Here is a 12,673-nt window from a genome sequence, read left to right on the forward strand (position 1 = left end):
TACAACAAAACAGCCCGTACTGTAGCTTCATACACACGTCCCTTCAGATTCAGGGATAAACCATTCTGACGCCATAGGTGTCTCAAGTTAGCAAACGCGGCCCGAGCCTTGCAGATTCGTGCATTCACCTCATCTGTCACACTACAATCAGAAATAATACAACTTCCAAGATACGTAAAACTATCCACAACTTCCAGTACCTCTCCCTAGATTGTAAGTGGCGTGTTCAGTTCACAAGCATGACCTTACACTTTGTGGGTGCAAAGTGCATACCAAAGGACGGGATGACTTTTGTCAGTTCATCCAAGAATACTTGCGCCTTTTCCTCCTCTTCGAACATGAGAACGACGTCGTCTGCATATTCCAGATCGACAAGGTTTTCCTCGCAGGCTATTTGAACACCAGGGTTTTGAAGACCCTCCAGCGTTCGTCTCATTATTGCATCGATCACGAAGTTAAAAAGGAATGGGGAGAGTATGCATCTCTGCGGACACCGCTTTGTGTACGGAAGGTTTTGGAGAGCTCTCCGTACACTCCCACACGTCCCGAAGTCTGAGAATACAATGAACGTATTATGTTTACAAACTTCCGGGGCGTTCCTTGGTGGGCAAGCGTCTCAAGAAGAACAGACCGATCGACCGAGTCGAATGCACCCCGGAAATACAGGAATACTATAATTGTGGGTCGTTTATACGTACGGCGTTGTTCTAGCACCTGACGCAGTGTGAAGATTTGGTCAACGCAACCCCTACCAGGCCGGAATCCCGCTTGCTGTTCTCGAGTCAGTTTCTCACGATGAGTGCAACAATCACCGAGGGGCTAGCTAGCTTCTCGCTGTGACCAGACTGCTTGAGACGCTTACTCTAGGTCACCTATGAAGTAAAAAACAAAGAGCGAGGCAAAAAAGTAAAAAAAAGCAAAAAAGTAAAAGCACCTATGAGTAAAAAAGGCCCCTAATCTGGCTGACCAGAATCCTTGAAGACTTTGAGGACTCTGTGGGCTACATCTTCAGAACCCACCAAACGGCATAGCACCCATATGCGTGTAGTGGCCCAAAAGACCTTGGAGATCCTCGACTTAAAGCACCGGTTCAACTATGTTGACTGATTCGTTCTTTCCAACATGCCTGCACAACGGGGCACGTCCACAGGTTTGTGGACTTCATGAGCAGGTTAATTTGAAGGCCAGAAACGACTGTCCAGAAAAGCGCGTTCACCCTGACGGCTGACTGCAAACTCCCCGATATATATTCGTCGAGTCACCACTTCCAGATCACTAAACTTACGTGCCGAGGGCAAGCCAACACCACAACCGCCTTATCAGCCACAACAATGCGCTGTAACGACCAATAGGCTTGAAGTGAATGCCATTGGTCAGAATAACGGGCGGCCTGCCAGTCCAGCATCGAGCCAAGCTCCGACCGGTCGAAAATGTAGACCCAACAGTCAACCATGTTCCAGTATTTGCCGAAAGCCAGCTTACAATGATACGCCCCGAAGCCGCCTGACTTACAGAATGTTGTCGATGCCTATACCTTCAGTACGATGGGCTGTGTTGCCTGACCCGTTTTCGGGAGTATCATGCACCGTATACCCTCTGTGGTTCTACTTCTTAAAGCACTGGCTTGGGATGACTTACAGAATTGGAATGGAGCACCACCGTCAATACGAGGTTCATGACACGGCCCCTAGGATTAAGGACAGCAAAAATTGTAGTGTTAATTGTGTGGTGTTTTGTACAGTACTTCGTTATTGTATACTAAATCTAGCTCCATTATTTTTGTTTCTCTATCATACACTCCGATAAATTAGCTTTGTGGACTGCCATACCATTACAATTAACCAAGACGGAACACAGAATTTTTGCCTTAGCGAGTGTGAACCACAAATCCAGCAGCCGGCATCAGCGTGCCTTCAGTGGCCTCAGCTGGTACGGCCGCAACTCTGTCAAAAATCCACTGTTACCGCCAATCTGAACACACTTCTGACCCCGATTTCATTCGATGGGAAGAAAAGCTCAAACCGTTTTTATAATGCGAAGTCAGAATATCGTTACACATTCTCTCCCCACACGAACAGTGACGATATACAGAATTGAATTTTCCAAATCGGCTCATCGAACTCTTGATGAAGCCGCTACATTTATTCGGTTACCAGATATAGATATCCAGCTTCCGTCACCAGTGATCATTCCAGTTAAGAAAAATCATGATGAATTTTAAAAATTTTGCCACTCTGGGTATGCAAACATTTCAGCTTCAGCTTAACAAACCTCGTTTACTATCCCCACCTCCGGTCGGCCCAAACTGCAGACATCAAAATCCAGCTTCCTCACAGGGTTCAACAGGATGCTAATATGAAAACGCGGGGCCAAAGCTAAACGTTGAGTCTCCGTCGAGTTGAACCAGGGCAATACTGTGAACGTTCATGCATTTTTGGCAGCTGTATGCAAGGGAATCCTCACGCTCTTCCCAGACAGTTCGAGGGTAAGCCTGGTGGATGAAAACGTAAAATTGTCAAACGCTGTTTATGTGCAGTGGCCGCCATTTGGCTTATCATTACCGGTTTATAAGTCATAAACTTATGAAACGCAGTCATCGTAGCAACGAAAACGTCCATCGAAATGAGGCCTTGGGACCGCCATCACACCGCTGTAAAGCTCGTAAATCGCAGGCCATCTGCGTGATGGCGGCCTTTGAAATTGATTTCGCTTGTCAAAGTACGTTTGTGGCAATAAATATGAGCAACATTAAAATTAGTTCGCAGCTCGGACATCAAGGCGTTTGGTGATAAACTTTGGGCCAATCTAACAAACGTTGGCGAAGCCGAAATATTGCTGGTCCACCAATGCTTTTGGCGAGTTTGACTGCTCCACAGCCTCCAACACTCCGACTTTGCAAACCACACTCTACGAGAGGCCATGCACCAGGCTTGGCTGGGTGTGATTGATTTGGATCGATAAGTCGCACAGCCAATTTCAGCCAACCTCAAACTCACTTATTTGGGGTCCAGATCCCACGCTGCCCAAAAGTCTGAGCGCCTCTCAAAACCGACTCCTCTCACGCCATGTACTCATATTTCCCGATGGATTTGGACAGTAGACAAGGGCAAAAACCAGACTATTTGCGGCAGATCGGTTTTTGGGCGTAGACGCCCAGTAGCGCATTAACATGACATTGGCCATACCGATAGTAAAGGTTGAGGCCACAGGTAAAATCTGTTTGTTTACAAATTTCCCCTGTTCCCAGTGCCACCTCATTCTCTGACGCATTCATGAAACTCATCAGATACAAACGTTTAGCGAAGATTTACTTGCTTGAAACTTACCTGCAGGTGATGGTAGTGGAAGAATCTCGAGGACTTTGGCTACGTGTTCCCGTCCGTTCAGACACTACAGTTCCATTCGATGTCAAAACAGGAGCAGTCCCATTTAAGAAAACTAATAAAGCAATCAAGAAGGATGCTACAGGCGTTGCTTCTTACCAGCAAGATCTCGTCTGCATGATTCCCAACTCGGCGGCATGTCGCCAACCGCCTCCGGCTCTCTTTCTGAGACGTAACTTCCAGGTGGAATGTCAGTCCATCGACGGCCTTGGAAGATCCGGCGTACTGTTGCATTCCGCTGGTTCGGGCTGGCCATGACTAAAAGACACGGCAGCCCAACGATGGTCTCGTGACTAAGTGCGCCATTTTTGGTGTATCAAGCTGTCAAAACCTTCTAAATGGCCGTTGGGATGGTCCGCCAAGTTGCTTCCCAAAACCCCTGTCGTGGTAGTTTATCACTTACGATCGCAGTTCACACTTAAAAATCAATAAGACCCTAGTTGAACCAAACCAAAGCAACGGCACTAGCTGATTCTTGTGTCTGGGACACGGTTCATTCTAAAAAGAAGTACAACGTTAGTTGAATGAAGTGTGTTAGTTACCAACCTTCTGGTCATAATTGATACTAGTGGCAAGTGGCCGAAATTCTGCCACTGAGGAGTTCATTCAACTAAAATGACGATCGTCCATCTCACACCTAATTATTAGCTTTGTAACTTTATGGACCACTTTATCCCACAGCGGTATTCGATCCTCATTATAACCCCAGGAACTGTCTGAAAAATGATTAAATACAAGCTTGTTCTCTGTCATTTCGCCCCAATCAAATGACCGAGTGGAAGCCGTCCTTGTCGCACTAGATTGCAGGTTTCGTGAGCGCAAAGGTAAGGAACCGACAGATAAAGTTTCGTGAAGATTCATGTTTGCACATTCAGCGAAGTCCAGTCCAGATCTGCCGGATACAGTGTCACCAGCTGGAGCACCGTTTCTACGGAAAATCCAGAAGTCGCTTGACCATCCGGCCAGAGGTTATCACAGCATGGACGCGGAAGAATAATACAACCGATACTGCGGTGCAACCTACGTGGGGCCGGACAGCTTTTGTTCCTACTATCTCGACCGGCCAGACCAAGTACTTGCACCTATAGTTGCTCCCGGGCATTTTAGCTCCCGGATGTGCTGTAGAGCATCCATCAAGTATTCATTCGAGGTTCTTACGACCACGACCATGGACCCGCGGGGTCCACTATCCGGAGGGGTCACCTGAAGCAAACCCCTGATTCCAGGGCTAGGATATCGAAATTCGCAGAGCGGGTTGTAGACAGGATACTATTCCGCAACCGTCTCATCGCCCACGGCTATGTACCGCAACGACCAATATGCTTAGCGCGAACGTCGTCTGTGAGATGGGAGAGTTGCCCGACAGTCCAGCATCAAGCTGAGCTCAGGTCGGTCGAAAATAAGAAACAAAGAACCAACAATGTTCCGATATCTGCCGAACGCCGGTCGACAATGTCACGGTTGATTTTGTGGGTGACAGTTTCAGCCTTATGGATAACGAGGCACAATCCTGCCTTCAATCTCCCTGCGAAAATACGACGCTATGAAGTTTACCTGGAAACCTTTTGTTGCCCTACATTCCCTGTTGACCATCATGCAATAATAATATTGTATATTCTCGACTAATGGGTGGCATACCGTCAGTCATAGTCATGCGGTTACAGTCAGAGGATTTGTGGGAACTGGGAATTGCGCGAGATATCCAATATAGACTTGATTGCGTCTAAACCAGCGTGACGAAGGGAACAGTTATCAAGGGTTCAACCTACCTTTGGAAAAACATTTTATGCAGAGACAGGATCAGATCATTGAAATTTGAAGGTGGCGGGCAAAAACAGAGCAATTAAGGGCAAAAAAGGCCTCCTACCCGGCGCGTGATAAGATAACCTCAGCTTGCAAAAATGGCGGACCAGAACAGTAAAACTGGTGCCGTGGCTGGAATTTCACAATCTAACTGGTCAGTGTGAACTAAAATCTAAAAGCACCGATGAGGCTTTTTCCGCCTTGGACTACTAAGCGTGTGGCCAGGGAAGCGTAAGTGGGGGTGATGAAGCCAAGGCGTCAGCAGTACCCATAAATGGTAGCAGGATTCTCAAAGGCACGAAGCACACTTAAACCACTAGTGTCGCTCTTGGTGAAAGTCGGGCATAAAAATTCAATTGAGGGAGAGATTGGTGCTCATGCACAAGACGGAAAACGAACTGTGCATTAAATGATAAAGTTGCGAGGAGCAATGATTGAAAGCCTAGGAGATGTTTATATCCAAACGGAAGGTTCAGCGGTCTACAATAAACTGGGTCCAGAGGCGACTGAGTCCAGGTAGACAGTTTGTTCGCAGTCGTACGTAAGGGTACTACTGGGCGAGGCATCATCAAAAGTAGGATGTAAATATTTGCGGGCACGCTATTCGACTGGGCATGGCAGTGCCGTGCCATCAGTGCGCTGGCATGCTTCGATTTTTGAACAACCCCTGACGATTATTCTGACAGTCATTCTTTATCTTTACCTCTATACACTATCCGACGCTCTACTCAAGGGGCGCTTCTGAATAGACAATACCGGGCTTAGCAATTATCGTGATTCCATGGTTCACTAACATCGTGATTGACTCCATGAGGTACTCCTGTGGCAATAACCCTTGCTGCCTTATCTATCTGACTAACCTTCACATCGCCCATGTTATACAACTGCGCTTGCGCATTGGCTTAACGCCTGCTAGTCCACCAGCCCTCTGCAACTGGTGAGGTGTCTACCTTATGGCAGATGATGTCATCTTACCTACTTATGGGAGTTCATCTTCTTATTCGTCCGCACCATTCCAGTCGCTGATTACCAGATCGGTCAACATAAATTTTATCTCTAGCGGCATACGCTCAATTCCATAGCCGCACTAAATTTTAGTGTTTCTATCAATGGACTCCACGCCAGCTAGCATTTCTACACACTCCCAAGCCACACTGGTTTCATTCCATTATTTCCCCTCTCCAAATCCTCATCTTGGATAACACATGCTTCAAATGTCTCGTTTGATTGCCATGCACCCAACTTCTGTCTGCATGAATCACCACATGAGATAAAATACCCACGGTTCCGCAATGACCTGATTCACCCTGTTTTGCCCCAACCCAAAGCACATTGGCCACAGAATCGTAGCCCTTCTATCCAACGAGCCCATGGTGGGCGCCCGTTACGAAGCTGTCCAGAACCCGAAGTGCGTCAGTTCCATGATGACACGATACTGGCACTGCATGGGTGACACAACTGTACTCGTTCCTCTCGTACCGCCGCCTACGCTGCTCCACCCTTTCAGGCCTTTAATTGAAAATATAACAAACCGCTAACGTGAAACCAATCGAAACCGAGGCACATCTATTTACGCCTCCTGAACCTTTCAGTTAGGGTTAAACTATTTAGAGCCCTGCCACACTTCCTGCTTGTCCCATTCACAAATTCAGTAATTTTTCCTTTGGTGACCACTCGGTCCTACACATTAGTGGCAATCGGCCTAAATGGTGCGCCCGCATTCCCTGCCCATCAGCTAAATTTCAATAACTTAAAATTTCTGTAGAAATTCATTTGAAATCACTAACGACTGGGTGGCGCAATGTGTGTGCGTTTCAACGTTATTTACAAAGACGGTGGAATCCTGGAGATTGTTTATTGATCGACAAGTGTCGTAATCTTTCTTATCTTTTTCGTTTGTTTTACATGCTTCTATGGTTTTCGCTGGTTTTCGTAACACTAAACATGGAAGCAATGGCACCCCCGTCATTCTGCACCATTGCAGGCCTCTTTATACTGCCTGGAGGTTTCCGCAGCCCCGTTTAGTTAGAGCGATTCTGCCTGAACATAATACTATAGCACCTTGTAACTTTAACCACAGCGCTTCACCTGCGCTGCTACTCTGAGGGCCTTTTGGTTCAAACTGGTTATCACATGCACAGATTCTCAAACCAGAAAAGTAGTCATTAGATCTGGGTTCTTGTCCTTCAGTGGGAAGGCATGGGCAGGTGGGCCGGTGTTATCGTGGTGACACCCCTGATGTTACGGTCTGGTTGCACAAGAGTACCAAGTCCGTCAGTTGGAATCAGTGAGGCGGTGGGTCATAGATTCCTGAATCCAAGATGACACTTGTGACGACATCAGGTAGCCATGTAATACCATACTCGAAGATACCTGATGCTGCAAACACTTGGTTTGGTAGCAGAAAATGCTGACCAAGGAATATTGGTAATAATTAATGGGAGGTCTTCCAACATCTTGGTGAAATCATAATAAAAACACGAGTTAAGTAGGTTTCGAGTTATTATCAGCGAGTGGAAGCGGAGCAGTATTTTGAACGTGGGTGTTTAACGGTATAGACGGGCGTTATCGGTTGTTGATCATGTGGTTGTTGATCTGTTTGCCAAGCTTGGCAGTTGGCTTTCAAGCCAACTGCTTTCTGGGCGATCCCAAATCCAAGAAACTGAGTACAACTGGGAATGAACTTTGCACACATCTATCGTTTGGAGACTAGTCTGTGATACAAGATTATGAAAGACAGCGGACAATATCTAGGTATTTACCCGCTTTTAACCACACCAACTCCACCGGGGACAACACAGCAGGCGCATGCAGTCATGAGGATAACCGAAGAGTCTTTACACTAATCGTATCCGCATATTTAAAGTTTTTTAACATACACTTCTGATCTCAGCCGAGGTCCCTGATACGGTAACTTAAAATGAATGACGGAAAGACGACCGGTGTGCAGGGCGAGTGCAACAAAAAGCGAGGAGCATGATTACTATGGTCCGTTTTGTTAACCGAAAAGAGCACCACGGAGTTTTGGACCACAGTCGTTTTGTGTTGTTGACTTTTCAAAAGCGATTGAGCCTCATTGCTGTCAAACTTTATCTTCAATGAAAAAAGCGGACGAAATCGAGAGAACCACAAAAATGCTCTGTTTTGTTGCAAAACGTTGACAGGCAAAACGCAAAACTGCTTACCTTAACAAGCTATCGTTGCAGTTTCTTCGGACGCCTATTTTTGTAGTACCCTCTGTTGTTACTTCATCCGTTCAAATTTTCTGGTGAAGTATGATTAATCTGAAAACCGAGCCACTGGCCCCTCCAATAACCGACCGAAAAACTGCTTCGGCAGTTGTTCTCACGTGCGTCAACTTCTGCTCCGTTTCATATGTGTGAAATGCAGCGAACCGCTGCATGCACACTTTCGGAGGGACTGCCCAGATTGATTACGAATTGTGGTAATCCTTTTTAAGGGTGGAAGGAAAAATAAATTGGGTGGTATGTGCACTAAGGGCCATGCGATATTTCAAGTATAGTTGGTATATACTGGTCTTTATGCAAGTGGTAAGCAAGAGGGGATTCGAGAAGGTATACGTAAAACCTTCTGAGGATTGGTAGGAAGAATGTCGAGAACGGCCCACTGAACGAAGGCCAAAAGTGCCGCAAGAACAATAGACGTGTTGTCTGACCGTAATATTTAAAGGCCTTTGATCGTATGCTACAGACCTGACTAATTTGAAACTGTTGTGTTGGGAGATGTAGGAGGCTGAACATTGAGTAAACGCATCACTTTCTGACGCAGAATAAGGACCCAAACCAACGATATCAGTTTGGGGTTTATTGAATAGAATTTTAAGTGTCTTTTAAAGGGATCTTTGCCTGGGCCAGACCCATTTACGGCACTGTGAATGATCACCTTAACTCACACCTGTCTAAAACTGACAGGTACGACGATGACGTCAGAGCTTTGTGTTTCTCTCCATACGCTTGAAGGCCAGGAATGCACCGAAGTTTGTGATGAAGCTATCCACTTTTGCCAACTACTTGAATTTTGTCACGTTGCTAATTACCTAACGAAGGGCAAATTATTGCGAAGGAAGCATTGATTTGACGGCCAGAAAAGACCTCAGAAGGAATATTGTTCCTCCAATATAACTCAGCGATTCAGTGAGCGATTGGTTATCCAACCACGTCCAGAGTCCTCTTAAACCTGCGTCAAACCTGTCACCACATTAGTCAGGAGGTGTGGACAGCTTGCGGATTTTTAGCCGACGAAACGGTCCAAGGACGCTGAAAGGACTCCGATGGATTGGGTTTCGGAGTGGCAACGGGATCCGAAACATTGAGCATGGACAGTGATTGAGGGTGTTGTGTCTATTTCCCCTCGTATAGAATACTTCGATGTATTCGGGAATGCATACTTGAGTGGCGCGCAAAATGACAAACCATAACTTGTGGATTCTTGAGATTTATCAGTAAAACCTGATACTAGAATTACGACGGTTTCCATCTAGATTTTTGCGCAAAGTATTGCAGTTCCAAAGAAGCCTGAGAAATGAAGAAAAATCGGTCTCAACTTGCCACCCATGTGTGCGCCTAATACGCGGTAACGCAGAATGGTCAAAAACGCCCTCGAAATATGGTCAGCTAAATTGGTCTGACTCGTCATGGGTTAAAAGTTCATGAGGGATTACAAGTGCATATCGAGTCTACGGGGTGGACTCGGTAAACAGCAGGCTCAATCAAGCGAAGTTTCGGACCGTGGGGTGGAATTACACCGCCCAACCATAGCTAGCTTGGTTTTCCTAAAACACCATCACTCATCACCGGACACTGGCGACTATGAGATGCAAAATGGTACAGCTGACTCTAGCCACAGTCACCTCCCAGTATTTCATGTCCCTTGCGGTGATCCAGGTACTATGGCTCACCCACTCTCTCAAGCATGCACATCTTTGTATATCTCTGGTAACTGAACCATCGGGAGTCTCAGGCCGACCGTCCCGACGCACCCGTTCGATCCAAGTGTAGTGGCTGTTACACTTCCTATCCACCAGATACCGCGCTTCTGTTGCCCTCCATGTATAAATACCAGATCACCCACTCATACTTTCCTTCTGCGAGTCGTCCACTTATGCCGCCACTGAAGCAGTAAAAATTATCCTGCTAGCCAGCAGCGCCAAAACGTGTCGGTTAGCAATTGACTTGCCTCCGCTGCCGCGTATAGCAGTGCCGTATTCTTGGATCTTCGTCCACAGGAACGAATGATACTTGTGGTAGCAATAGATGGTTTGGGCCCAATACATCAATGCTACCGGGATCATCTAGCACTGGGATCAATGCGCATTGATCCAATATTCGTTCAACTTCCGTTATGTACGTCATCAGCAATTTTTTTACTAAAACCTGATCCCAAGAAGCTGCACTCGAAACACGTCGAATTGACTACTTCATCCTCTCCCAGGTGCCACCTCTGGGATCAGCTTAAGGGGATTAAATCTCCAGTATCTTGTCGTCTTAATATACCGTCCTTCACATTTTTAACAGTTCAACCCCTTCAAGAATTGTTTCACCTCTATTTCTTTCCAAACAAAATTGGTGCCTCTATCGATGTACACCTCCTTCGGAGTTCCTCGTTGAGTGTTGAATCGGGAAAATGCCATGGGAAATGAATCAGTAGATAGTAAATAAGCCACTCCTATATGTATCGCATGGGTCTGCATACTTGCGACGTACAGCCATATCGCTTCCTCGTAATGCGGCTTTGCGAGTTTGAAAATGTCCGAAGTAGTCGAAACCTGTCGCTAAAAAGGGGTATTCTGGCTTTACTCTGGCATCTGGGAGATCCGTCACTAATTGTTCGGCTGGTAGAGCTGACTTTACTTTGCATCCCATGCATCTCCTAATAATTTGCTTAACAGCCCACAAAGTTCAATAGCGTTTTCGTGCAGTTGCTAGATTATGTGAAGTGACAAGATGACCTCCAGTTTCGTGATCGATTATGCTTTGCGTTACCGAGTGATCTCCTGGGGGATTATAGGGAGATTACTATTGCTCAATTGACCACCCATACATAGCAGGCTATTAAAAACGATCGGATGTACTTGTAAATAGGCAATTTTCTATATATCTCTTTACATGGCTGCAAGTAGAGCTTATAAGTTGTACTGAGCTCCAAGGGAAAAGTTTTTAGCTGAACATACCGCAATAGCGATCGTTTTGCTTTGTTCAGTTCGGCGAACCTCAGAGTATTCTTAACTTCCATACCCTTACCGACACTTTCACTACAAAATTAGGATTTTAACCCGATAAACCAAGCTACCGCTTGCCCTGGACTCACGCAAAGTTAATAGTGTGAGGGAAACACGTTTGTTGGAAGGTCAGTTTCCGCGGTAGTTGAAACCGTGGCGAGCCTTTTTAACTCTGGATCTGTGGAATTATAATGAATTTGTTCAATGTCAGTCTTAGACCACTGCTGGTTACCGAGCTTCAAGAACCGGGACCTGGAATCCAAAGCTACAGTACCTGAGAATGTTTCCTACGGGTACTACATGCGGCACAATTGATAGGGTTCGTGTTGGTCAGAACATGTCCCTTCGAGGCGTTCGTATTTTTATGTACGCAGTTAACTGTTAAACTGTGATGCAGCACAATCATTGACTCTGTTCATAAGTATATTTGGTCGAAACGGATTTCGAGCTGTCACCAAATAACACATTAGTCTAGCCGCCAATACAGCAGCGTGAAGTTTGGGGTGCGGGATATTGACTGACATAAGGGGCGCTACCTTTGATTTTCACCTCAAAAACTGCAGTGAAATTGTTGTAGCGACACGCATCATAGGTGCTTACCTATGATGCGTGTTGGCGCCATAACCAACTTCGGATGCGTCAGAGAAAATACGCAATGACTGCTATTCGATAACAAACCGTTTAGGTTTGACATATCTAGGGATGGCTAATGACTCCACAATTTGAATATGATTTCTCCATTTCTCCCAAGCATCTTGAATAGCTTGATTAACTTCTTTATCCCAGCCAGAGTTTGATCGACAAAGCTCTTGTAGCAACTGTTTTGGTTGTAAAGGCAGGGACGCGACGTATCTTAACGGATCATATAAGGAAGCCGCATGTGAGAGAATACCTCGCTTGGTCGCTGGAGGCTCTGGCATAGCTAATTTGAACTTAAAGCCCTCTCTGCTGACACACCAATCGGTTTGTTTTGTGATGGGTCAAGCCAGTCACATTTCTATGGGCGCCGGACCTGATAGAGACCGTTCAAATAGCCGATTGATTGCTTCGGTAGACTTAGCATTTGTTTGTCCTCGACTCATGGATAAGTCTCTTCTGGGTCTTTGATCCCTAAAAGTGAGTTCAGACAAACGCATTGCAAATCTCCTCCCATCCCCTCATCTTCCCAAGCCTTAAACTTCGGAAGTGCCCGCTTTGGACGATCTGGTTAGCTGATCTCCACTCCACCTGGCCTATGATCTACAACTCC

The 12,673-nt window shown here is 46.1% G+C and overlaps 1 protein-coding gene across 1 annotated transcript in view; it reads right to left on the reverse strand.

Moving 5' to 3' along the window:
- T265_08538 (hypothetical protein) overlaps positions 1-1,453 on the reverse strand; it is a gene marked incomplete at both ends in the record, with an annotated part of 21,997 nt that extends 20,544 nt beyond the window's left edge. Inside the window, 2 exons of the mRNA XM_009174375.1 lie at positions 274-484; positions 1,286-1,453. Coding sequence (XP_009172639.1) covers positions 274-484; positions 1,286-1,453 — 379 coding nt within the window. The remainder of the gene's footprint in view (positions 1-273; positions 485-1,285) is intronic.
- Positions 1,454-12,673: the final 11,220 nt, after the last annotated feature.

The sequence above is a fragment of the Opisthorchis viverrini genome (assembly GCF_000715545.1).
Source record: "Opisthorchis viverrini unplaced genomic scaffold opera_v5_226, whole genome shotgun sequence".
Lineage (NCBI taxonomy): Eukaryota > Metazoa > Platyhelminthes > Trematoda > Opisthorchiida > Opisthorchiidae > Opisthorchis > Opisthorchis viverrini.